Raw genomic sequence first — 27,084 nt, forward strand, 5'->3', positions numbered from 1 at the left:
GTAACTTACTTCTGCAAGCCAACACAGCTTTAAAGAAAGAGTTCCTGCTAATTTCCTTCCTAAAGGCTGAGGCAGCTTCACCATGAGCCTGGGATACAGAGGCTAGGAAAAGGAGGCTAATGGAAATAAAGTTCGAAACAAAAAAGCAAGCTAGGGTAAACAGCCATACCATAAGCCTTCATCTTTTTGAAAGCACAGGGTCATATAAAAATAGGGCTGAGAACGACCTCAAGAGATCACTGAAGTCCAGCCAACCTGCCTCAAAGCCAGGATCAACTACACCTACTCATTCCCAACAGTCTAGTTAGTCTGTTCTCAAAGACCTCCATCAGTGGAGATGCCATGCCCTTCCTCTGCAATCTGTTCCACCTTGCACTGTCACATGAGTGAAAGAGGACAAGCGAGTCTAAGATAGCTACTTCTGCTCCTTCAGTGGGGGTACCATGATTCCCAGGCTTATCTAATGATCTGAATACATTTCAGAGAAGGTAGTCTCCAGATATTTACTTGTTTCTGTCCTGGATTCCTTGGGAAAACATCAAACACTGGTATCTGCTGTGGTGTAATATTTAAGTTTTGAAAATACTGATTAATACCAGGAAAGATACCAATATACTTACTGCAAGTGCCAAATCCTATAAGGTGAGTAACAAAGACTTTGATATGATAATTTTAGCTCATTCCAGATTCAAACTGCAATAAGAGGGCAGGGAAGACTACAGAAAAACCCCACAGCAAAAGTCAGCAGCTCAGAGTTGCCAAGTTTCATCCAACTGCAGACAAAAATCAGGCAGTCGAACAACACATCTTCAGCAGAGGCAGCACCATAGGACCTCTGTAGAATCCCTCCATCTCATCTGTCTTCAAAGTGCATTCTCAGTGCAAAAAGTAGGATTGAATTTAGAGGGGCTCACTGTCCCCAGTGGATTTCATACTAAGACCAGAATTCTTGCTTGAGTTCATATGCTGCAGCTTTGTGTGTGTTAAGTTCACTTCTGCATAGCGGTATGGTGCTGTCCTGGCTCTGCCCCTCAGCATCTATGTCCAACAGTGTCCGTTCCTCTACAGGAAGACCCACCTGGAAAGGAAGCAGTGCAGGCAGTCCAGGTCTCTCTTCTACAGTGCTGCTGCTACTAGCAAAACAAGAGTCCAGATTGCTTGGAGTATCAGTACTTGAACTGTTGGCAGAAGATTCACCCTTAGCATTGCTGGGTGACACAAACCACCAGGGATCAAGCCGCTGCCGACTGGCTGCAGGACGTGGCCGGGGCAGGAACTCCAATGTCTTGGGTCTTTCCAGTGTGGGGTCCTGCTGTGCATTCCATCGTCTCGGGGTTGGAGGAAAAACAAGGTTGGGGTCTGGCAGGCGAGGGACCTCATTGGGATCTCTACTTGGACTAGGTGTTTTTAATACACCTATCCAAAACAGAGAATGTAAGAGAAGAGGGAAACATGTTAGATGTCACTGCTAAGTGGTTCCAAATCTTAGTTTATTGTACATACACTGTGAAAACATTTTCAAACCAGAACGCCTCCATTCAGAACCTACAAACTTTGTATCTTCAAGATTAGACCATTCTGAAGTAACTGGCTTCTTTATCCCTACACAACATTGCAAGACACCTGTTTGACTGACCTAGCAAAGTAGCAAGTTTGTTCATTCTCTCATTTATTTTCTGCAGTTTTCAGACTGGAGAGCATGGATTTGACCTCCTGCCAGAGGTGAGGACTCTCAAATCCTCTGGAGGGCACATTACCCATTAATAGTTTTATTTGATCAGGGACACTTGCAGAGCAGGGTATGTGACATCTGTTGGCAGTGAGCAGGACCAACTTCCTGCAAGAGCCATTTAACACTACCTACTGTGGATGCTTCCAGGTTTGTTTTCGTTTAGGGGTGGGAGGTGGTGTTTGGCTTTTTTTTTTTTTTAATAAGCACAACATAACTTTTAAATTTTCATTAATACCATTCTAATGAGTATTCTCAGCTGCATTAACCCACATTTCACTGCAGACTCCCATTTAGACAACCTCACATCTTCTTTTATTACCATTGTGAAAAGTCTAATTAAATGAGATTTTAATTTATTATTAAATAAATGTCCCTTTTTTTCCTCTGAATTACTAAGGCAAGAAAACAGCTAAGCATTTTTTAAGTTATCAAGTCACAGCCACTCCTAAAGACTGCGACAGTGAGAACACCACCTACCCAGGAAGATCCCTCTTGCTTGCAAAGGAATACGAGCAACAGTGGCACAGCTCCAAACTGCTTTAGACATCCAGTTTTCACTGCCTTAAGGATCAGAAGTTACTTCGAAATTGTAATAGCAATACAAAGAAGTATATAAAGGCAATGGAGATGGCATCCTGAGGAACTGCGAGAAGTGTGCAATATTTGTACTTTGAGACCCTCTTTGTCTAAGAAACAATACTATGCACTGCCTCACAGCAAAGGGGAGCAAAGAGAGTTCCTTAGTGCAGAGATGCTGGAATAGAGACCATTACTGCATTATTCTGTTCATTATTTGTGTAAAGATAGCATCCATAAGCTGCTCTTGTGGGCTGGCCATCACAATGGGTGCTGTATAAGCAATACGTTTATTTCCTAACAAGTAATTACACTGTTTGGGACTTTATTCTGAAGAGAAAAAGGAAGATGGCTGAAAACCTACCTGCTCCCAGTGCTCCACTTAAACAGCTACTGGAAGGGCATCCACTGGTTGGGCACCCATTGACAACTAGTCCACTCCCTTTGATGGCCCCATCAGAAGGTGTGCGCCTGTGCCCGCTTTGCTGGGTGTGGGAAGAGACCGTCACATGTGTGGGAGTCAGGGACTGGTTGGGGTCTTGTTTGAACCTCTCAATCTGGACATTGACTAGTGGGTTGGTAATAGCTGGCAAGGGAGCCTTGACTGTCACTGGGCTGACAGGCATTTCATACACCACAATCTCATCACTGTCTGAGCGCAGCAGGGACCGGGTGGAATTACATTCAGAAATGGAAGACAGGGAAAGAAGGGTAAGGGATGTGGATGGCTCTCCTAGCAACAACATGGGATCCTCTTTCTTGAAGATCTTTCGGGAAGGTGGACTAGTGCTCCTGCGTGGGCGTCCAGCCCGCTGGAAAATGCTGTCACGCTTCTTCTTCTCTTCCTTGGGAGCCTCTGGCTCCTCCTCAATCAGCAGCTGACACTTCCCTGCTTCTAACAGATCAAAACCCAAGCCTGCAGCAGCCAGCACAGCTCCACAGCCAAGCAATGCAACCTCACATCGTTTGTGGTGGGAGCCACTACGTTTGAGGCTGTTGGTGGGTGTCAGCTGTGGGGTACTAGTAGCAGAGTTCACAGGGGTGGACTCCTCATTGGCATCACTAGAAGGGCCATCCCAGTCTTCGTTCTTTTGAAATGGAATGCAGAGGTATGACTGGTTATGCCCAGGTGAAGGGTGCACTTTTCCCTCTCCATTAAGACATTCGCTGTCTTCATCATCTGCAAAGCAAATAAAAATGGACTTTGCATGGATGTAACATTTTCACTGGCAAATTTCACTGTCTTACAAATATACATGAAAATTAACTTCTCCTCAGAAGATGCAACTGTCCTTCTCATCGCAAGCATCATTCACCAACTGCCAAATACTCACAGGCTACTGTCTCCCAAGCAGATAGGCTGAGACAAGTAACTGGAAACACTATCAAAGTGAAAGAAATTAGTGACACATTAATCTGTTTGGGATCAATTGTAGAACAGCATTTCAGAAGCAATCTATACCTCAGTTACTTCTAGAGTAAATTTATATGTTTGGGAGTGAGGAGCAAAAGTAAGGAAAATAAGGATCTTTCCTTGCAAGTGAAGGTGTAACCATGCTGCACTCTAAATACCATTAACAGGAAAGGAGTTGAGAGGTAGCATGGAGCTAGAGGGGAATTAAGAGAAGCCTGTTAGCAGGACAGATAAGAAGCACAAGCAGGTAGGTGAACAGAAAGAAAATCCAGAAGGAGAAAGTAGTTACTTCAAAGAGTAAAAGAAAAATGGATACCACCAAAACGAACATATTTCTCTAAGGTAAACAGGTGAAGGTCAGGAAAGAAGACATTCATTCAGATGTGAATGGAGTGGGGATGAGAACATAAAGTCCAGGGAATTCCTTTACCCATCTCTGCTAAGCTGGTGAATCCTGGAAAAGCAGGTGCAGTTCTCTGGATCTTCCCAAGGTTTGGTGCACTGGATGACCACTGTTTATATCCTTCTACCAGAGCTTTCAGACTGCAATAGTGGAAAGATGGGAGAAAATGTACCATGCTCACAACTATTTTTCATTCCCTCCTTCTATATTGTTTATTACTTTACTTAGGTTATGCATGTAACCATCTTAAGTACATAGATTTGAAGTCCTCCCATAGCAAGACATTTTGCAACAACTTTACAGCACCATAAAATACAAAACCAGTCAAAAAGTCCCTCCCTCATTTGTTAGACCATGGCAATCAAAAGACCTAATAACCAACAGCTACGAACACAGAATACTAGAAAGCACCACTACAAAAAACAGACGGAACATTTTATTTTGAAACTAAGGCAAACCTACCATGGCAGGTAAAAAAAATAAAGTGCTCAGGAAGAAGACAGGAAAAATATCTCCAAAAACATTTCCATGTGAAATACAAATGAACAATGAAAGTCAAAGATTGCTCACTGCACCAATAATATGCTAAAGTCATTGAACAGCAAAGTCATGCCGCTATATTGTAAGCCCCAATATCTCTCCTGTAAAGAAAACACTGCATTGAAGTACAGTTAAAAGCATATCTAGATTATGGAAAGTTCTAGATTATGGAAAAATAGGTAACTAAAATTATAAATCATGTCATTGTTTCTTTTAGTTACAAGAAAAATACCAAACAAAAGCCCCAAAACAAAAAACCCAAAACCAAATCCCTATTTTGAAGTCGCCAGCATTTAAAGGTATGTCACTTGGCACCTGAGCTTATTAGTAGTCCCTATTCATAGGTATTCATTACCATCATCCTATTTGTTCCCTGCAGTACTTTCATGACATCAGAAACAGCTTTCGTAATTGGCATAACTTTCTGACATATCAACACTTAAAATTTTATTGTTCAGCTATCAATATTGACTGAACTGGGAGATTGGTGGTGCCTTTCTCCAAACTCCAACACAAAACACATCATAGTGATGGTGAAAAGCTAACGGGCACTTCAGGTAGTCAGAAATTGAATGAAAGAAAACGTGTAGACATGGCACTTCAGGATATGTTTTAGTGGGCATGGTGGTGTTGGGTTTATGGTTGGACTTGATGATCTTAAATGTCTTTTCCAACCTTAATGATTCTGTGAAAGGAGCAAAAATATCTGTGGGTAGTCTGAATGATCTCAACAGGACACACAACAGCTACTTGTTATTGAAAGAATAGAACACTTAAGAGATGAGACGTCTTCCAGCTCCATTACTAACTTGCATTGTTCTTTGATCAATGACACATAACTTCCATGTGCTCATATCCTTCTTTCTCTGTAAGGGAAAGATTGTAATGAATTCTGTCTCATGATTCTCATTTTCCACCAGAATCATTCTGCATTTCTAAGATGGCTTCCATCACAGAACTTCAAAAGTCAGTTTTACTGTGTAATTTTTTTTGTCTTGGTCTGTATTTTTCCTCTATTCTCTACCTAAGTGGCATGCCCTACTTGTCAACAAACTATGTTGCTACAGCAACATCACAAGGTCTAAAGGTGATTCAGCACATGTTCAGTTGGATGATGATCATGCTATAGGCATTACACTAAAAGCGTCCCATACAGTTCTCAACTGGCTTGAAAGTCCATCATTTTCCCCCCATTAACCGTTCTGGCACGTGCAGTACCCTACTATGAACTTGAATCCAGACAGCACAGTGCTGCATCCTACTTGTCAAGACAGACAACCACATGGTTTTACAACAGAGATGCAATTTAGTGTTTGGGTGTCTGTCTTGATTTATTCCCTCCATGCTATACTCAGCTATGTAACACAATCCACCAATTAATGTGTGTTGTATCTAAATTATCCAGGTGTACAGCATGCATAGTTAGGATAAATACTATATAAAGAGCAGCATATTAAGGGAAAGATGGTGAGTGAAAACGAACCATGTTAACAGTGTGATCACCTCTGAAAGTAAATGTCAAAGCTCTTACAATATGGGTAGACAGCTACTGAGGAAGGGGAGATTGCCATGGAGGTTTGCCAGGGAGATTGCCAGGGAAAACACATACTCTGTTCTCCATATGCAGAGATAGCAAAGTTGTAAGGGATAGACAGCAGTAATATTCAGTTTAACCTTCACTTTACGGTCATAGTTACCTAAATGGTCTTGGTACAGATAAAATGCCCTTTATTGTACAGCAGGACACATCAACTCAGTGTACTTCCTTTCGAATTCTCAGACAATCTTCCCTGGCAATAAACAGACTGAAGATTTGCTGTTTACCGACAAAGCACAGTTCAATGTGAACAGAAAGATAAATAGCTACCAGAATGATTTCAAGGCCTGCTACATTTGCGTCAAGGTTGTAAAATCTTTATCCTTCCCTTTTATTTTTCACTCCTCCTCCCTCTCTCCCCCAAATTACAAGCAGACCTCAAAGAGCTGTGCAGAGGACAGCTGCACATCCTCTTAATTAGACAGTAGTGTGCATTTGAAAACAATTCAAAACACACCACCTTAGAGTACATACCTACTACAGCACTATTATCTGTTACTGCTCCAAGGAAAGAGCAACTGGGATGATTTGAAAGCACGAGCAGCAAAACTATCTATTTCAGTCACCAGCATGAAAATTTGGGAACCTAAAGACTTCTTACCTGTAATCTATTTGGGTTAATAGGAAGGTTACTACTCTGTTGTATTATGGTTGAGTTACTTCTCTGTTGCCTTCTTCTATGGGGAAATCAAACACATCTCTCTAGGAATGATAAGGTGACAAGGCTTATTTGCTCAACAAATTGCAAAAACAGTCCCTACAACTATAAGATGGCATCTCTGGTGTCTTAATACCATTCTGTAACATCATGTCGAGGCATTAATACAACACTGTTATGCATAAAAAGTGACTGTTCCCAGGCTCACCCCTATTTAGCTTGCAAGATCTTAAGAGATGACAGCTAAAGGACTACGATTACCCCAAATCCAGCATCACCTTCCCTAAAATCAGTAACACCACCAGTGTCAAAGTTTAAACAAGGTAAAGATAACCCATGCCATCGGAACAGTCTGAGGCTAATCAATGCCAAGTTTAAAGACAGTTAAGACTTCACCATACATCCTTGAGAATGTACCGTAAGATCACAACTGAACTGTCACAACACTAGTCCAACATAAAGCTTCATCCAGTCTCTGCAATTCAGCACAGCAACCTTCTACTGCTATGTACATTCCTTATGCTCAAAGATAAATACAAAAGGGTGAATAATCACTGTATAATCTTTTCATGATTGCCTTTACTCATACTAGAGAATTTCACTGCAATTCCCACAATGTCATTCTTGCATAAATTTGGAATTATCTCTTGTGGAGAACACATGGAAAGTCATGAAAAAGATGAAGATTCAAGTTCCCCTGATCACAGAGTTGTGTAAACAGCTGGAATAGCAGCACTGCTGCTAGCAGAACAGTGTCATAGAAAAGGCTTGAACTGGACTTTTCTATTGTAAGTTTAGCTCTTCACTTTACCCCAATTTTTATTCCCCTACCTTCTAAAATTAGAATTAAAAAAATACTAAAAATAGTAAGCACTATCTTTTGAGTCACTGATGTTTACTGCAACTTTGCTCCCTTTAAATAAGTCTGCAGTCTGGCATGATCTCAGCAAGAAGCAGTAAGTTCACTGTATGTTAACCATACTGCCCTCTCAGCAACAATATCATGTTTCAGATACTCTGCAAAATGCCATAACTGTATTTAGTCTTCCTGAAAAAGGTAATGAATAGTATAGAGCATCTCAGTTGTAGACAGGATAGTTTTAAGAGCAACCATGGTTAGCAAGAAACTACTTTCTGGCTGTCTGTGCCCAAAAGCAATTTGGTGCTTCAGACTGTATGGTAATAAATGCAAAACTGAAGAGTTTATTCCCAGAACTCAGAATATGATTTCAAGGCAGAAGTGTTTTTCTACCAGCTTCAGTGATCTTCTGCCCTTTTATATAAATAACCATTGTAAAATGTAACATCTGTTTTAACTCTGGAGAATGCTATACTTCCTCCATAGGATAGGTAAAGCATAGACAGCAGTCAAGGAAGCTTCCTCCACATTGCCCTGTTAACATGTCAAAAATACCTTTGAGGGACAACATATTTTAATGTCATTAGAACATTTAGATCCAGGCCCTCTTGCAGAGGGCTGTAATAGTGATGCATTATGTAAGCATCTATTTTCCATGAATTTCACACCTGAGCACATATTACTAAAGAAAAATTCTAACCGGTTATTTTATTTTCCCTGCTAAAAAAAATATGACAAGAGTCAAACTACCAATTTAGCAGGAGGAAAAGTTTCAAACTCCACTAAAAATCAAAAGGCATTCAAACCTCTCAGACGACCAAAATACTCCAACGTTTGAAGCAGCATTTCAGCAATGATCCATTGGAATTCTGATATAAATAATTCAGACACACAGAAAAAAAAAAAAGAAGCCACAGAACAAGAATCTAAAGAAAAGGGCCAGGTACAACCTGTATCTCTGCAAAAATCACTTTCAGGATGTATTCACTCAATGTACATGTCCTTTTCAAAGGTATTGAAAGAGAAGGTATTTGCCTGGCTCTACCAGATACTTTTTGAATAATATTTGAATAATAGCATTTAAGACAAGAAAAAGCATTGCTGAGAATTGTAAGAGAGAAGTATTCTTTTTCAGATACGATACGAAACTACAGGAAGTTGAACCTGAAAATAAAGAAAAGCTACCAGAGAAAGAGTTTTCAACAGCTAAGAAATTCTACCGGTTACAAATACACATAAGGTAATAGCAGATAGTGAAAGTGTCAGGTCAGTGCTGGATCTCTAGCAAGGGACTGAATGCAATGCAGTTTTCTAATTTGCTCTGAATCTCTCACATCCCTGTTACTCTCTTACATCTTTGGTATAAAAACTAAGTTTGTAAGCAGAAAAGACCTTACAAGAAGATAGGCAAATCTCCTGTGAGCCAGCTCATAACCAGTTTTAGAAGCTGGAAACCAGCCTGGTTCCAGGCCCTCTCTTACCCATCTTCTCCTGCACCCAGCTCCTTGTGGCAAAGTGAGCTTGGTCCCCAAGTGCGTCCCTTTTTCTTCTGGCCTCTCTTCTCTTCTTCCTCTCCTTCCTCCTTTGGAAGGACTGAGCTTCGTCCCCATGTTTTACTGCTTTCAGCAGCAGTCACTTCACAAGTGGGAAGAACAGTGGAAAACAGGAAAGAAACACAGATACACAAATTAAAGAATTGATTCAACCACAACATAAAGAATAAAACATCTGCTGGAACAGTAGTAGTAATGAAAACATCCATTCAGCCTTCCTTCCCATAATTCTGACCATTTATCCACACAGACTGAACAACCAGTTCCCTTCAAAATTAGCACAGATAGGCTTCACAACTTTATTTCATCACTGGTTTCTTTTAGAACCACTAGTTTGATACCAGACACACAAGTGTCATGATATCCAATACAAACACTACATATTAATTAACATCCTTTTCATACTTCCAATACATGCTTGTCTGCCTAATTCTGTTTCATTATGGAAACACTATTTTCATTACAAGTGTCCTTGTTTTTCTTTCCTTCAACCAGTAACTTAATCCACCCCAATAGTGTTTCACAGATTTATTCTGCAAATTAGTATTTTTAAAAATCAATCTGTACACCTAAGGAAAGTATTTTCTACACATTCAAACAACAATAATTCAAGAACTTGGGTAAGTGATGTTTGGACTCCAAAGAAGGTGATACTCCCCCCGCAACACTAATACACTCCATTTTTCTCTCTAAATACATACATACAGGGCACAAGGCAAACATTTTAGGAACTTTTTTTTTCTTTTTACAGTCCTGTCCTAGATATGGAATCTTGGCATCTTACCACGCTGACAGACTGCACATTTCCCAAATTCAATACTACATTGAGCTCCTTACACTGTATGGCCCTGAGTCTGGGAATAATAGTAGGACTTGCAGGAGGGCTGGAGCAGCTACTGATCAAGCTTTTCCTTTTATCCATCGTTGGAGAAGCCTGCACAGTGAATTTATGCTGGAAATCTGTTTATCAAAATGAAAAGAAAAAATCAAAACAAAAGCAGAAAGACACAGTTAAAATTCTTTTTTTTAATATAAGAAAAAAGAAATAATGATTTATAGTAACTTTCAAAGAACGCAATTTACAGGATCTATGTAGAAATTAAGTTCTACAGCTAACTGCTATCCCCCATTGTACACGCAGTTACTTCAGAACAAAAGATGTGTGCTCATACACAAAGATGTATCTTCTTAGTGTATATGTCAGATACATACACATAGACCCCCATGTGTTGACTGACATTTATGCCAAAGTATACCGTTGTATAATCTCTCAGTTTCTTAAACTAAGCAAAACCACCAGCAATAGGTATTTACAGACCTAAAGAAAAGCATAGTTAACATGCACATTTTACCATCATTGCTTTTTTGAACAGCCAATCTCTCTCAGAAAACAAAGAATACAGTGTAAGCCATCATCCCTGAGGTAGCGATGAGCCTTAGGCGATTAACAAATCCCACTTTTGTTCTTTTACAAGTTTGAATCTCCATACAGAATCTGCAGCAGAAATGCTAAGAACTCAGTATTTCTGAAAATCACCATCTTCACTCTTATGAGTGACTTCCCTGACACCTCATCAATATTTAACATTTCGTCCAGAAGGGTGGCATTAGAGGTCACTTGTGGGTTAATATGAGTTCACATATGAACAAACAATGTAGTGCTATAGTCTCACAGCTACCAATGTATTTGATAATTTTTTAATTCCTGCACCAAGAAAACCAGTAGATTATGGTTTCTGCTGCAGCATTCTGTAAAATATTCCCAAAGCAAGAACCTCCATCATTTTTTAGGTACATCCTTTATTAAACTGATCATTTTGGGTATTAATATGTTAAACTGCAACACCGTTTTTACCGTGAACCAAATATAGCCATTGACTAACAAACATGTAACATCTCAAATTTACTTCTGGCCTTTATACTTGGAACTTCAGGGAATGCTAGCCAGAAGATCAAGTTTAGTTTCTTGATCCCAAAGCAGCATGTTTTTCCCAAAGTACATCCAATATTTTCTAATGCATAAATATCAGTAGAAAGAAGTTACCAAAGCTAGAGGTTCACCTGTTCCCCCCATTTCACCTGACACAGCCTAATATGTCACCAACCTGAAGGTAGGCTGATATGATTGCCATCTTTTAACTTGAGACGGCTCCTCTTGAACTTCCCCATGCGTTTCTTCACCCGAGGCTTCTCCTGACACAGCTGGTGGATGATGATGTTGAGCTCCCTTTCCAGGATGTCAATCTCCCGTTCCGCTAGCTCCTGTTCCCGCCTTCGTAGCAACTCCTCATGGTTCTTCTGTTCAACTGCAGCACGAGTCAGCTCTTCTTCCCAGGTGCGTAGCTCCTGTAGGGATATCAGAAAGTAGAAAAGAAAAGCTACCTCGTGACCTGTGGGTTAAGATTAACATTACCTATTCTGAAGATACAGCAGCAATGACTTGTGCTCACAGCACTGCTAGTACCACTGTTTAAAGGCTCAGGTGAAAGCCAAAAACCTTAAACAATCCTCAAGAACTTCTATGCTTGCCGTTCAAGGCCCTTCGTATCAGTATTACTATTTGGACATCGGCACTTGTGAGGCCACACGTGGAATCCTGTGTCCAGTTCTGGGCTCCCCAGTACAAGAGAAGCATGGACATATGGGTGAGAGTCCAACAAAGGGCCTCGAAGATGATTAAGGGACTGGAGCACCCCTCCTATGAGGAAGGGCTAAGAGAGATGGGGCTGTTTAGCCTAGCAAGGAGAATGCTTGGGTTAGGGGAAGGGGGAAATCTTACAAATGCACATAAAATCCTGAAGGGAGGGTGCAAAGAAGATAGAGCCAGGCTCTTTTCAGTGGTGCCCAGTGACAGGACAAGAGGTAATGGGCACCACTGAAACACAGGAGATTCCCCCTGAACACTTTTTTTACCACGAGTGTGACTGCGTACTGGCACAGGTTGCCCAGAGAGGTCATGGAGTCTTCCTCCTTGGAGATACTCAAAAGCCACCTGGATGTGGTCCTGGGCAATTGTCTCTAGGTGGTCCTGCTTGAGCAGGGGGCTGGACCACATGACCTGCCGAGGCCCCTTCCAACTTCAACCATTCTTTGATTAGGCACTGAATCCTAAATTCAGTGTCATGAGAAAAGATATCTAACATGAACATGTTTACAAGAGCCATCGGAGAGTACTATGCATATGGGAACCCACTTTGCAAGATTTACTCATAACATCGAAAAGAATTAATCTTTGCTTTCCTATTCAGTAAGTACCTATGTTAACTTCAGTATTGACTTAAACTGTTTAAAAATAACCTTGCAATCTCATGCATCATAAAATAGCACAAAGCACAGCTCTAACAAAAATCAATGAACACATCATCAGGAGGTCATTCCCACTAGTTCCACCAAGCATGGTTGCTCCTTAGGCATAAAGAGGCCTAAGGCAAACTTTTCAATCTTTTCTTTGTTGACAAAATGAATCAATGGAAATTGTCCTCGACATTTCAAAATCTCTTCTCACTGTACTCCTTTGACCACAAGGACAAAAGAATTCATCACTCAGAATAATTATCTCCAGCTAGCTAATTCCACTGCAGAAGGTAAAAATTGAAGAAACCAAGTTAAACTTAATCTTACCAGAGACATTTTAGTTCAGATTTTTTTTTTAACATCATTGTTACCTGTCCCATCACCATGGAGGTTTTGTACATTTTACTCATGAGGTGAATAGGACATAAAATTCTTTTTCCCCATTGCTACAGAGGAATACAGTACTCAACCTGACGGCAGTCTAGCTACTACTGTTTGGTCTTCTGTTTGTCTGTTGAAGTTCCTGGTTTTCAAAAACTGTTCCAACACAACTATGCCAAGGGACAACACAGTGCAGCAGGGAAATGCCTATTAGCTATCTTATTTTTCCCAAAAGCTTCCATAATATGTGAATAGAAATGTTTTAAGTATTATTATGGGACTTACGTGCCCTGCCCCAAGATCTCCTTTTCTTTGTCTGCCTCCTGAACCCAACTTTTGAGCCCAAATCAAGTTGGCTGTTTACTATGAAGTTATTTTCAGGCAAGATGCCATAAAATTACAAAAATACTATTGCTTTACTGATTCCACTGCAGTATTTCATACCAACTGTAAAGACAGTCTCTGTAAGGACCTTAACATAGATGCAGCAACCTGTGCTTTCCACAAGTATGCTTGAAGAAATTGTCAGCTTTTAAATTTAACTTCTACTTTTTGAGGCTGATGGTCACAATTCTTTTTATTCCTGCTAGCATTTTTGTTTCCTGTTCTTCACCCAGGTGGACTTCAATTATAACAGCTATTCAACCATTCCCCTGGCTGGCACTCATGTTTATTAGTCTATCCACTTTGGTGACAGCAATGCTGAAGGTACACCTTGAGGTACTCCTTGGGCTTCTCAATTAAGATGCTAACAGCAAAATAGTTACCAGATGCATTAAACAATGAAGACAACTCATCATAGCAGTTTGCACAGCTCACTACAATAATAGAAAGAGCAGCAGCTCAGGATGCAGACTCATGATTCTGCTCCTAACCTGGCATTGATTCGGACGGCTCATTACAAGCTCCAGTAGAGTACATACAAAATTAACTCTGGGATGTACTAAACAATGTCCCTGTTTGAATTATGAAATAGGAAAATTATAACCCAGAGAGGATAAGCATGGAGTGGTTTTCTCTCCTTACCTTTTCTTTGGCTCTGAGCTGATCAAACATCTCTTGGATCTCTTGTTTCCAGTCTTCCTGCAGGGAGTGGAAGGAATCTTTGGGCATTTCAAAGAAACCAGACTCTTCTATGGCAGTGAGATGGTCTAGGATACTGGCAAAGGAAGGTCGTGAGTGTGGGTCAGGGTTCCAACAATCTAGAATAGGACAAAGACAAGCAGCTGTTAGGCATCTTTTAGTATGAAGGTTTGAGGATAAGTAGTACTTTACTGATCCCCAGTGGCTAAGAGTGGCATGCACACTATCTGTGCCACCCCATCTTACCCATTTCCCACTTGCATTGACTATTCTCTGATCCTAAGTATGGAATTCATGATTTCATGCTTATACTCAAGATGTATAAGCAATATACATCACTTAAGATCTTGAACTGGTCTCTAGGTTCTATTGCAATAATATGCCAAGATTTACTAATTTTACAGAAAGTTACATTTTCAAGCATATATTAAAAAACATAAATAATTTCCTTAAATATATTGATTTAAGTTGTATGTGCCCATAGAGTGGAGATACTATGCGAGACTTTTGTAAACAGTTCTTTATCACACTTACACCACAGAGTTAACAGCCATACTGCAGACTAATGTCTATCAGAGTTCTTTCTAATGCCAAACGCTAATGCTAGGCTGAGTCATTATGAATCTCTTCCATAGAACTGAAAATCCTTCCTGCAAAGCAGACTGGGCATAACTTGAGTGAAAATAGGAGATTCAAGCAAATAACACCACCAAATAGCGCATTTGGAGTTTTCTTATTTTTAAGGGTTCTTTTTTATTATTTGAGATAAATTTGTTTTTTCTTTTGCTTTTAAGAGACACCACAGATAAACAAGCTTTTTCATTTACAATCATGCAATGACTTACCCAGTTACTCTGAAAATGTAGAATTTAAGGTACCCATCTTGCCACATGAGGCAACTCAACTAGCACTAGTACAAAAAGGTACTCCTTTTACAGTGACAGGAATTGAACATCAAAAACAGAAATGGAAATGGAAAATGGTATGAAGTAACATCTTGAACTATGAAATCATCAAGAACATATTTTTAAAAAGTCTTTAAGTCAAAATGTTGAATAGCAAATGTTTGAATAGGAAATTCTTACTCGGTCCTCTTCACTTCACCCTTATTTCACCTTTATTTCTACTCCTGCAGAAAACATCACTTTCCCATTCTATATTGTCCTGTACTGACAATTTATATTGTCCCATACTGACAAGTACAGAGGTTCTTGTTCAACAAGTATCTTTGTTCCCTTTTGTACTGCTAGACTCCTGCATGCCAATATTTGAGAAGATCCAAACAGAAAAACTTCACATTCAAGCGCATTTCTAGGGAATACAGCTTTTGTGCATTAATAGAAGAAAGTAACACAGGGGTCTCGATATGCTTATACTATCATTGCTCTAAATGGTCACTGAATTTAAGACACACATTACTGCAGCATGAGGCAAGAGTTATAAAAATGTTCTAAAGTTTCCTAGACCTTACAGTTGGGGAAAAAAGGAAGCATTCTTAAAAAAATTTTGGTCATGTCCTAAAAGACATTAATTCATCAGTTTTGTGGATTGAAATACACCAAGGAGCAGCTGTAATTAAAAATAAATAACACTTCATAAAATCTGTGCAACTGCTGAGGCTTGGTTTTGCAGGTCTTTTCTTTCATTTTAGTGTTACTGAGACTTTGCATTTGGGAGTTTTCGTTTCAAAACTGCTGGTATCAAGATGCTGGTATTAAAGCATGTAAGGTTCCAGGAGGCATAAGCTGGAACATATTTGTGTTTATGGATTTTAAATTGCTTCTCTTATCAAAGTAGAGAACTGAGGATGTTGAAGAGTGCTCTGAAGGTCCCCTGCTGCTGACCAATTAGTAGCAATGGGTGATACAGCTGGACTGTCAGCACCATAATCCCTGTCTCTCTACCCCAGGTTTTAAGTGTGGCAAAGCAAACATGACCCGGAGTAAAACAAAATGCTGCAGCCAGCCAAATGCATGAATGAGTGAACAGGATAACTATGCAGGTGGCCCGTGGCTTTTATTTTCCCAGGCCTAGATCTGCCATTATTTGCACTAATGAGGACAGTTGTAACACACAAGTCTTTTCTGTGAAGAGGGGAAGTTCAGCTTTGTTGTCTCAGTGAAGACCACCAGGGCAGTAATTCAAAAGTAAAAACAGCATTAGGGGAACAAGAGTTCACCCGAGACTGGAAACAGCCTATTTGAAAAACAGTTTTGGTGAAGGGGCAGAAAGTAATTGTTTTCTTGTTCTCTTCTTCCCCCTGCACATGGAGAAGCCAAGCATTCCAAAGCCATGCGGGTGCTCACCCCTGTGCCGCTGGGTTCAAGTGCAGGCCATATGTCTCTACCTTACTTACCCAATAGAGGGCATTATTTTTAACCCCAGCAGCAGATACCTCACTTATATTTAAGAAAATCAGGGTCCTTGTTTTAGGGAACCATGTCAGAATGAACTGCTCTAGCACAACACTGAGCTGGTAGTTCCATTAACTCTTTCAGATGCAGTTTCTTGCTTTATGATGCTTCCAAGCTACCGTACCTGCAACTCTACTGCTGTTTACTATCCAGTAGGTTATTTCTTTTTTAGCACAACAGTATGTGGAATTTTCTACTTTAACTTAACTGAACGCTGTAACCTACAGAAAAGACCAGAGAAATGCAAAAATATTCTAAAAACAGAGAAATCTATCAGAAACATTTTCTTGCACAAATCAAATTCCTTTCTTGGGGCTAAAAACACCACCAGAGGGCACAGAATGTCAGTTCTATGTTCAGACGCATTCTTTGCTCACTAGGACTATAAGATATGTTTAATTTCTCTTTACCTCAGTTTTCCTTCCTGCCAGATAGGTATAAAAATGTTTATCACATATAAACACCTGGAAATCCTTGGGAAAAATAGGAGCACTAAAAAAACCACTAAAGGTACTACTGTGAGAAAGGGAGGGAGGGAGGGACAACTGGAGCTTGGGAGATATGTAAGTAGTTGCAATAGCCAACAGAGCAGGTCACATAGGTGCACCCCAAAAGCTACCTCATGGAATCCTTTTTAATAACTACAGCAGCTCTGATGACAAACTCCTGTATTTCTTTCATGCATATGTAATCCACTTTGGGCATGAACTATGTCCACACAAAACAGAATATCACATTATTTTGACTGAAAATTTCGGTTGTTTTTCAAATGTCAAAGCCACATTTAAAGCCTCTCCCTCAAACGTCAGTAGGATTAAGCTTCATTCCAAATCAGTCTGGCACTGCCCAGCAAGATGTTCAAGCTACACATTTGAAAACAAGTCGAAGACTTCAAACTAGACCAAAATATGTGAAGTTTTGGTGTTGGTGAGTTTTCACTACTAGGAAACAAGCAGCTAGATGATGACAGCAATAGCCCCTATTTTCCTATAAAGCCAATGTTTCCAAATAAAAAATGGCAGGGAAATTTCTTTCACACACTACTTTCGTAATACAGTAACTGTCACAGCACACTAATAGCCAAGCCTAGCTCCCATAATAACTTGCACCACTGAATAAAGTCATTCGAGAAATCTGTGCTCTTAGGCATCAAAACCAACACAAGGAGGCAATACTCAACAGCACAAACCATACTCACACCACAGCTGGCTTACCTTCCATGAGTTTGGCAAAAGGCTCTGGACACGTCGAAGGAATTGGAAGGGCAAGTTTATTCATGGCAACACCATATGCTACTGCAAGACCATCAATTCCTCGGAATGGTACTTCTCCTGTTAGCAGTTCCCAAAGCAGCACACCATAACTATCAGGAAGAAAACAGGGAAGAGAATAGGTATTTGACTTTAACACATTCTTTGTTAAGCAACAAGAAAAGTACCTGAACCAATCAGGGTGAGTCTGATACATTGAAGAAATTGCAGTTTTCTGGACAAGCTCATCATAGTTGCCAAGCTGGTGAAATGCCTTATTTTACATGCCTTTTTTAATAAGATTGAAGTAAGATGCCGTTTTCACCTTTCAGGCAAAAATAATTTTCTCTGAAAACTGGGAACAATCTGAAAATTATTAACATGAATCTTCTAACTAATTTCACAAAGTTCAAACTGGAACACAGTGAAACTCCCAAAAAGGTGAAGGAGGGTTGTTTGGTGGGTTGTGATTTTTAAAACTAAGTGAAAAATACTCCTTCAGAATTAATCTGTTCTTAACATGCTCTATGAAATATTAACTATGAAGTTACAGAAATAGTTCCAGGACTGTTCTCTCCCCCAGGTATATGACAAACAATATCGCCTCAGAATATTCTCTCTGCTTCTAGGGAACCTGAGCCAGAGACAGCTTCTTCATACTTAGTGACCTGGCAGTTTTTTCTTCCATTGATCTGTCTTATTCTCTTCTGAACCCATTTACTGTCTGCTATGTTCCGTGGTAGTGAGTTCCACAAATTTAATCATGCATTGCCAAAAAAAATACTTCCATGTGTTTGTTTTGAGCTTGTCACTTGGCAATTTCATTTGCTCCCCTGTAGTTCTTCCAATACAAGGAAGAGTGAACATATGTTCCCTATTAGCTCCTTCCATGCCATCCCCAATTTCACAGGCTCCAACTACATCCTGCCTAAATCATCTTCTTTCCAGCCCCCAAAATCCTAATCTAGCTAAATCCTAATCTAGTTACTCTCCTGAACAGAAGCCATTTTGTATCTTTCATTGACGTTAACATTTTCTGTATCATCTCATTCCATTTAAACCTTTTATGCTGGAATGACCAAAATCACAAAAAGTTTTAAAGATATGGAGAGAGGCACAGTATTTCCCGTTTTCTTCTTTATTTCTTTCCTGTTAAATTTTAAATTTGCCACTTGCCTTTCTGATTGCTTAAAAAAAAGAGCTAAGTTACCCAGAGTATCTCAAATATCTTTTTACTGAATCATACTAGTAAAATTTAGAGCCCATCATTCTACACATGAAATTCTCCCATGGGTATTACCTTGTATTTATTACCATTTCAACTATTTTATCATTCAGTATACTAAAACATTTCCTCAGCTCTCTACAGTAATTACTTTTTCTTATTCTGAATAACTTGGCATCATCAACAAATGTTATCTAACCCATTTATTGCTTTTTCAAATCACTTATGATTATGTTGAACACAGAATTCCCCACCAAGAAAATGGATTTGTTCCTTTAGTAATTAAGAATTGACTAAGTGATAGGAAACAGACTTGCCTTCTTTTCCCACATCAATTTACTTTCTTTAAATGCTTTTGACAAAAGACTTTGTTGAAAGTTTTTGTAAATCCAAATATGGTATAGGCAATCTTACCACTTGTCCACATATTCGGTAATTCTTTCAAGAATTTCCATTTTTTCCACAAAATACAATTCCCTTCTACAAAAGCCGACTCTTACATACGTCTACCAGCTCCCAGCTCTTTAGTGCTGTTTCTACCATTTAGTAGAACTGAAAATCAGACTCGCTGATCCTCAGGAAGCTCTTTTAAGACCTGTCATCATGTTTGCTACCTTCCATTTCTCTGGTATTAAGGCAGCTTTAAGGAACAGATTACACAGCACAGCTATTACCTCAGCTAGCGCTCTCACATTCCTGTAGAAATCTTGGGTGTTACTGTAAACTCCAGCAATTTGTTACTGTTCATTTTATCAGTCAGTTTTAATACCTCTGTGGACAGTACTTCAGTATGAGGTGTCCTCCAGATTGGCTCCCTTACAGAGAAATTTTCAGCTTAAAAAGCCCCTCTCTGCTCCATTCCAGCAGACACAGTCCCTTTTACTATGTTTTTTCCTGCTATAGCCTTATGGGCCTTGCATTCTCCTATATGTTGATCACCTCTGGGCCATATGTTCTCCCACAGGGTTTTCACTTGTGCTGCAATTTGAAAGCAAATTATTTGTTTTTATGCTTTTCACAAGACTCTCCTCAAAACCATTTTTATCTTGAGTGTTTTACATTCAACTTGTCAGCACTTAAGTCCATGTCTGATTTTCTTCATCTGGATATAGGTTCAACTTTCTGAAGAAGGTCTTCCAGTAGTCTCTTCCACATTGTCCTCTCCACTCCAAGTTTTGCCTATGCATTCACTCTGGCCTTTAACATAGCATTCTTAAAAGGTAACCATGTTGTATGTTCACTTTTTGTTGTTTTGTTTCTTGGTTGGTTGTTTGTTGGGGTTTTTTTGTTGGTGTGTTCCCCCCTCCAAATTCCTCAGTGTTGTGATTACTCTCCTTGAGATTAAACACTACTGCAATGGACTAATTTTCTCCTAGTTGCTCTTCCAACTATATTAAACCCAAGTATATACATTTTGACCATGGTCATATTGTACTACTTTGAAGGCCTCCTAAGCACATCTGAAGAACAAATAAAAAACTGCTTCTCTTCCTAAAAGCTCCCTGAATACCTGCTCCATGGAACAGTCACTTCTGAAGCTAAAAGATAAATCTTTTCTTGTTTCAAAGCGAGAACTGCCCTACCCAGTTGAGAGTAATAAAAATTTTCATCATCACAGCCTGTACTCTTGAAATCTACCCCCCAACCCACCAAGTCTTTAACATTCATTGTAACTGCTGCTTCTCTAGTTGGGCAGTCTTAGTACTACTAATATTACTTAATACTACTAATAGTAGCTCTCCTATTTAGATACGGAATCTCAGCTACTAGAAATTCCACCTTTGTTGCCAACAGAGCTAGTTTACTTTATTAAGCAAAATATCATATTTTTTCTCCTATACAACTTTTTGCATTTTTCCCATGTAATTCACACTCTTGATATTATAATTACTATAATTATGCTTAGAATTGATTATTTCTTTTCTCAATTTCTTACTGTATCAAGAGCCTCATTTGAAAAAATAAACAGGAGTTTAAGGATTTCCCATTTTCTTTTTGGCCTCCTAGGATTCATAAGACACTCAAAGAAAAGGAATATTGGACTGAATATATATTATGCCTGCCTAAATATGATTGATAATTCATGTTACTCTTCAGTTTGGATGTGAATGTTGGTATCAAAAGACAAGAAAAAAATACCAAAGAAATGTGTTATTACTTCACCACTAGTATTGGATAAAGCATGTATTATATATTTCTCTTAATGGAATGGTTAGGAAAGCACTATTTATGTGCTCAAAGCATTTCTTCCGCAGGGTAATTTTTAAAACACAAAGGAATGGACAGATTGGTATTTCTTCTAACATGACACTAGAAGTATATATTGGAGGAAAGATCACTTTGTTTCTGACAAAACTGAATGCCACGTCTTCCTCACGTACTTACAGTTCATTGCTGAGAATACTGTTTCCACAGAACTAGGGAAACACTGCTTTGTGGTATTTGAACAATCATCCCAAGCCATTAAGCAGCAAAAGAGGTGCTGAACAGGGTGTTTTCCATTAATTCCCAATCCCCTGCTTGAGAGTTACAAAGGAAAAAGCCAGAGACAAAAGAGACTTATGCAAAAAGGGCACAGGGAGAAAGAATCAAGGGCCTCTTTAATTTTCAATGGGGAGGAAGAAAAACTAGTCAAGGTCATTCTTTTTTCTAGCACCCAGTAGTAATTTTTGGACTTTAATTACAAAATGAAACATGTGATACAGGCCATGCGTCCAAGTCAACTGACACTTGTATGAATAATTAACCATCTCCCAGTGATCCAGTAATCCCTTAAGCCATTTAACATCAGGTTCAATCCTACATACTGGATTTTCAGGGAGAGGGAGGCTGGAGGTTTGCAGGATTCCACATGTGATTTTACCTCCTCCCATGTAAGGCTGTGAACTAAGAAAAAAATGGTAAATTCTTCTCACTGCTATTGCTCAATGGCATTTGTACCATAGGTTCCTCTTCTTCATCTCCCTATGTTCAGTACTTTCCATGAGAAAGGAGCTATCAGCCCATCAAGGAGATCCAAGCAACAACAGAAACTAGAATATTACTGCTGTTAAGAAAAAGAAAATAATTACATTTTAATGGCTATTAACAGCATTTTGCACGTTATGGGACTGGCAGTTCCAGGGATGACATTTCCTGCTTATTCCAGAACAGTCAGTTGCATACAGTTCTCCCACATGAGTTTCCAGCAGTATTGCTAGTCAACATTTATCTGCCAGGTACTGAAGTCTTGCCAGTGCTTCTTTTCACACAGAAGTCTACAGAAGCCTGCAAGTAGTCAGCTGTGGATGGAAGTGCTTGCCAACACTTGATTCAAATGAAATATTCTAATGATTGAAGTTCCTACACCCACCACTGAATGCCTGAAACAGCTTGATGTGTTAATTAGACGGTTTTAGGTAGTTCTGGTATTCCATTCCTAAACAAAAATTAAATTCCTCATTATGTCACTGGTGTCAGAGTAGATAAATCTTAAAAGCATCTAAACTGAGGAACACAGGGAACTCCGGTGAGGGTTGTATGGTGGCTTTATCTTCCACATACCAACCATGTTGACAACATTATTGTCTTTTAAGTAGCACAACTCAAAAATGAAGTGTGCAGCAAACAAGAAATAAGCAGTTAAAATCACAGGGAAATTTGAATTTTATGCCTAGTAACATTATCTTGCCATACAGTATTGAATAAGCTGCAATATCCGTGCTTCAATTTCACCCCTGTAAAGCCAAAGCAAATAAGTACCTCTCTTCCCAAACACTTAAACTGATTTACCAGAACTGACATATTTAAATAAAGCCATAGCTTCTTTGTCCTCTGTGCAATATAAGTACAAGGTTTCTGCTGTATATCTAAAGCTTGTGGGTGCAGCACAGCAAAATTCATAACAAATTTTCACTTGCATGTACCAACTACTAGGTACTAGGATGTACCAACTACTGTTATTATCAACAATCTTTACAGTGGCCCAGACCCTTGCCATAGACACCAGTGTGTGGGAGCATTCCTCAGCCTTGTAAGTTCTTTGCCAACCCTCCTTTAGAATGGGACAAAAAAACAGATTGACTTTTTCAAAAGGAGCTTGATTCATGTTTTGAAGGGAATTGCAAGAAGCAGTTATTTATGATAAGACTGACTCAAGAAATTTCAGTTCTGGCAAGCATCTTCTCCAACATCATCTTTACCTGTTTGTGCAGCAAGAACACAAGCAGAATAAGACTGTTAAAAGGCTGGGCAACAATTCAGCCAGCAGTATTATTCTAGTAAGTTTTACAGAAACAGTGTTCAAGTAAAAGGGTTGTGTAAATGTGTCATGGTTTAACCCCAGCCAGCAACTAAGCACCACATATCCACTCGCTCACTCCTCAATCCAGCAGGACAAGGTGAAGAGAATTGGAAGGGTAAGAGTGAAAAAACTTGTGGTTTGAGATAAAGACAGTTTAATAATTGAAATAATAACGATGATAATGAAAAAAATAAATTGTAATGAAAAGGAAAATAACAGAGAAGTAAAATCCAAGAAAGACAAGTGATGCAAATGGAAACAACTGCTAACCACCAACCAACTGACAGCCAGCCAGCCCCCACACTGAAGCCGCCCCCAGCCAACCTTTTCCCTAGTTTATTACTGAGCATGACGTCATATGGTATGGAATATCCCTTTGGTCAGCTGGGGTCAGCTGTCCCAGCTGTGTCCTCTCCCAACTCTTTGTGCACCCCCAGCCTACTCGCTGGCCGGACTGTATGAGGAGCAGAAAAGGCCTTGGCGCTGTGTAAGCCCTGCTCAGCAATAACTAAAACATCCCTGTATTATCAACACTGTTTCCAGCCCCATGCTAGCTACTATGAAAAAAATTAACTCTATCCCAGCCAAAACCAGCACAGAATGCTAGGGACAGAGACAGTCAATTTTGTTGATGCTACACAGACTAGCTAGAAGGTTATCAGGCAAAAAATTCCCTCTACTCCGGTGATTAACCAAGAGGTAGAAGTGGACAAGAGGAGGGGCAAGTCTAATAGGACAACCTATTCTTAACCGGAATGATTTAGAATTTAAAGTTGCATCCTTGGGTGGGGACAGGATTTATTACATATGTCCATGACTGCTTTTGTAAAATCCAGTGCTTAACAATCATTGAAACACTAGCAGCGACCGCACTGGCAAGTATTTGTCCTCTGCATACATGCCTCAAACACTGTGTTCTTTTCAGTTTATTTAACTATGACTCAAGGTTTTGGCCACCAGAGAGAGAAGTCTTATTCAGAGACAGTATAACAGCTCTCAATGGTGATAACCCTCTGTTTAAGGAAGAGTACAGAGAGGAACTTAATCTGTTTTCAAGGGAAGACTGGTTATAAAGAGAAAGTAATGAAGGAACCTTAAAAATAGAAACACAGTATTCTGAAAAACTAACAAATATTTTAAGTGATTTACAGTCCTTAAGTCAATGACCAAACTGATATTTTTGCTTAGGTATAGAGGTACTTGAGCTACCTTCATGAAAATCACCAACTGACCTATTAACTCTTATCTTTTTTAAAATTAGGTCATACTGGTACAGAACATCCATTGATCTGTTCCCAGCATACCTGGATTATTAAAATTACAATCACAGGTAAATTCTTTCCCCCTTCCCTTCTCCCTCAGATTACCCTTAAAGGCCATTCCTAGCACTTTTTCAGAGAAGAGCAAATTGAGGTTTGAGCTTGACAAGATGTGTACAAACCAGTACTATTAACATGTGCACAGAAAAGGTGCACGGCCTTGAGCTTTTCATTTCTGCCAGACTTCACTCAGAGTAAAAAGCCTGGGCCTTGCTCAGTTCATCTCAGACTAACTACAGAGGCTACCACATTTAACTACAGAGTCAGAATTTTATCCACACCATTAGCAAAATACAAGTGCACAGACTTATCTATATTATCTATACATTATCTATTCAGCAAAACTGAACAAGTAAAATTAAAATCCCCACGCAAAGTCTCTGCCATAACAGCCAGACAATTATGCCAGCTGGGATATTTCTTTATCCTGACAGATTTCACAGCATGCACAAACTTGTGTGGGAGCATTACTGGCCAGCAACAGAATCTTACTGCTCTAAAGACCAAGTCACCCTGACATTTCAATATACCTCTCTCCCGACAGGAAAAACAAAATTCCATCTACTTCATCTGTTTCAGATGTTCAGTGCTGATTCTATGTCACACAGCATCCAGAAAAGTCACTGTCCTAGAGCTATTTACTGAATTCTGGATTTACCAATTCACTTAATGGTTGTATTCAAACTCAATTTCTGGAAGTCTATGGGCCAACCTTTATACTCCTCCCCACCAAAGTAGCTCCTATTCTCAAAAATCCCAGTGCATGAAAGGAAAAGACAACATATTACATGCAAATTACTACTTATGGATTACATACTCAGATGGACCTAGAGAAGAGATTTTTCTTCTTTTATGTGAAAGATGAGAAGGGTGGAAATAATTCATAAGATTATTATGAAAATGAAAAACATTGTATCCAGGCTGAAACTGCAGGGGGAATTTGATTACATATAGCATGTTTGTGTACATACACAGTGAGAGATAACTACCAAAACATAAAATGATCTTACTATTGGTAAAAGAGTAAAAAAAAGTAGTAATTTTAAGTACTTGAGATTGTTTTATGGCCTTTATTATGTCAACCAATAGCCAAATAAGCAGAAAAAGGCTGGTTTAGATAAAGCAGAGAAAATTTGTATTATGAATCCTAGGACAATCTGAATGTAAATATATAGAACAACAAAAATTTAGAGGCATGCAGAAGCTGGACCACCACTTTCTACAGTGAAAGAAAAGTTTGCAATTAATAAAGTCATCTGAGAGTCTGATCAATAGAAAGCTGGTGGATAAAGTTTTCTTAAGACCTGAATTTTAATTTTCAGTTCACCATTACTCATTCTTAAACATAAAAGAGGTTTCCTGGCAGGTCTAGTTACTCTTTAGTATCCAGTCATTTAATGCCAAATCAGTACCTCCACACATCGCTGCCTTTGGAGAACATGGAGGAGCGGATGACCTCAGGAGCCATCCAGGCATATGTCCCAGCTGCACTCATTTTGGTAGTTTTATGCCATTCCCTGGCCAAGCCGAAATCCGTGATCTTCAAGATCTTGTTGCTCAGATCTCCATTTTCCACCTTTTCGAGTATTAGTACTGGAGAAAAGGGAGGGAGGGGAATAAAAGGTATGCAGAGTAAAGCTAGTATTTATGCAAAAAAGATCCTTCTGGAGATCTCCCAAATTTCAAGATTCTCCTTGACTTTTAGTTATTCAAACATACCACACTCCATTAGAAGTTATTTCAAGCTGATCCCTTCATCTTGAGAAATGAACAGCTGTGTAGGAAATAACTTCAAATTTAACCAAAATACTAAGCCCCAAAGAACAAACAGATATTAACACAATTATTTAATATAGTGCCCAGTGTCATTCTGTATAATAATTCTTTGCTAAGAGGAAGTGAACCACTGTAACTTCTAGAAATCCAGATAAGGGAAGACATTTCCTAATTAATCCTCTCTCAGCAAGCCAGTAATAGCATCTTTTTCTTGAACTGCTTAGAGGACTTTTTTTTTTAAATCCAGATATACACACACAGGCTGGATACACCCTTCATGTAAGTGTGTTAGGAGTGGAAGCTCTATGTACACAGAATTTTTTTAAAAGTCACAATTGAAAAAAAAGGATTGATGATCAGTAATAACATGCCCAATTCAAGACTTCATATAAACCACCATGTTACAGATTCCCTACCCATCATTATGAAACTATTTTTTTAGTTAAGCTGCCAAAGTTTCTACCACATTTCAGTGGCAAAGGAGTCTATGCCCAAGAACTTTAAAAAACTTTGAGGCAGAACTCAAGAATGTTTTGGTATAAGGCACATATTCCTCTTTACCCAGAAACTGTACTGTCACACCAGTATGAAGTGAGTGTAAACCAGAGGCCAGAAGTATCTACTCTGCTTTAGCAGAGCCCGATTACTCTCTTTCTTTATCTTAATACAGAGTGACCACACAAGTTGCACCAGCAATGTAACATCAAGCAACAAAACATAACAAGCCA

General features: G+C 39.3%; 1 protein-coding gene across 1 annotated transcript in view; it reads right to left on the minus strand.

The window, feature by feature from the left end:
* Positions 1–934: 934 nt before the first annotated feature.
* The window catches only part of MAP3K9 (mitogen-activated protein kinase kinase kinase 9), a 48,564-nt gene continuing 22,414 nt past the window's right edge, over positions 935–27,084 (minus strand). Inside the window, 9 exon segments of the mRNA XM_010286994.1 lie at positions 935–1,416; positions 2,673–3,488; positions 4,153–4,343; positions 9,261–9,414; positions 10,170–10,292; positions 11,438–11,678; positions 14,034–14,209; positions 17,719–17,867; positions 25,993–26,173. Of these exon segments, the coding sequence (XP_010285296.1) occupies positions 935–1,416; positions 2,673–3,488; positions 4,153–4,343; positions 9,261–9,414; positions 10,170–10,292; positions 11,438–11,678; positions 14,034–14,209; positions 17,719–17,867; positions 25,993–26,173 (2,513 nt within the window).

The sequence above is a fragment of the Phaethon lepturus genome, unplaced genomic scaffold (genome assembly GCF_000687285.1).
Source record: "Phaethon lepturus isolate BGI_N335 unplaced genomic scaffold, ASM68728v1 scaffold4680, whole genome shotgun sequence".
NCBI classification, from domain to species: Eukaryota; Metazoa; Chordata; class Aves; order Phaethontiformes; family Phaethontidae; genus Phaethon; species Phaethon lepturus.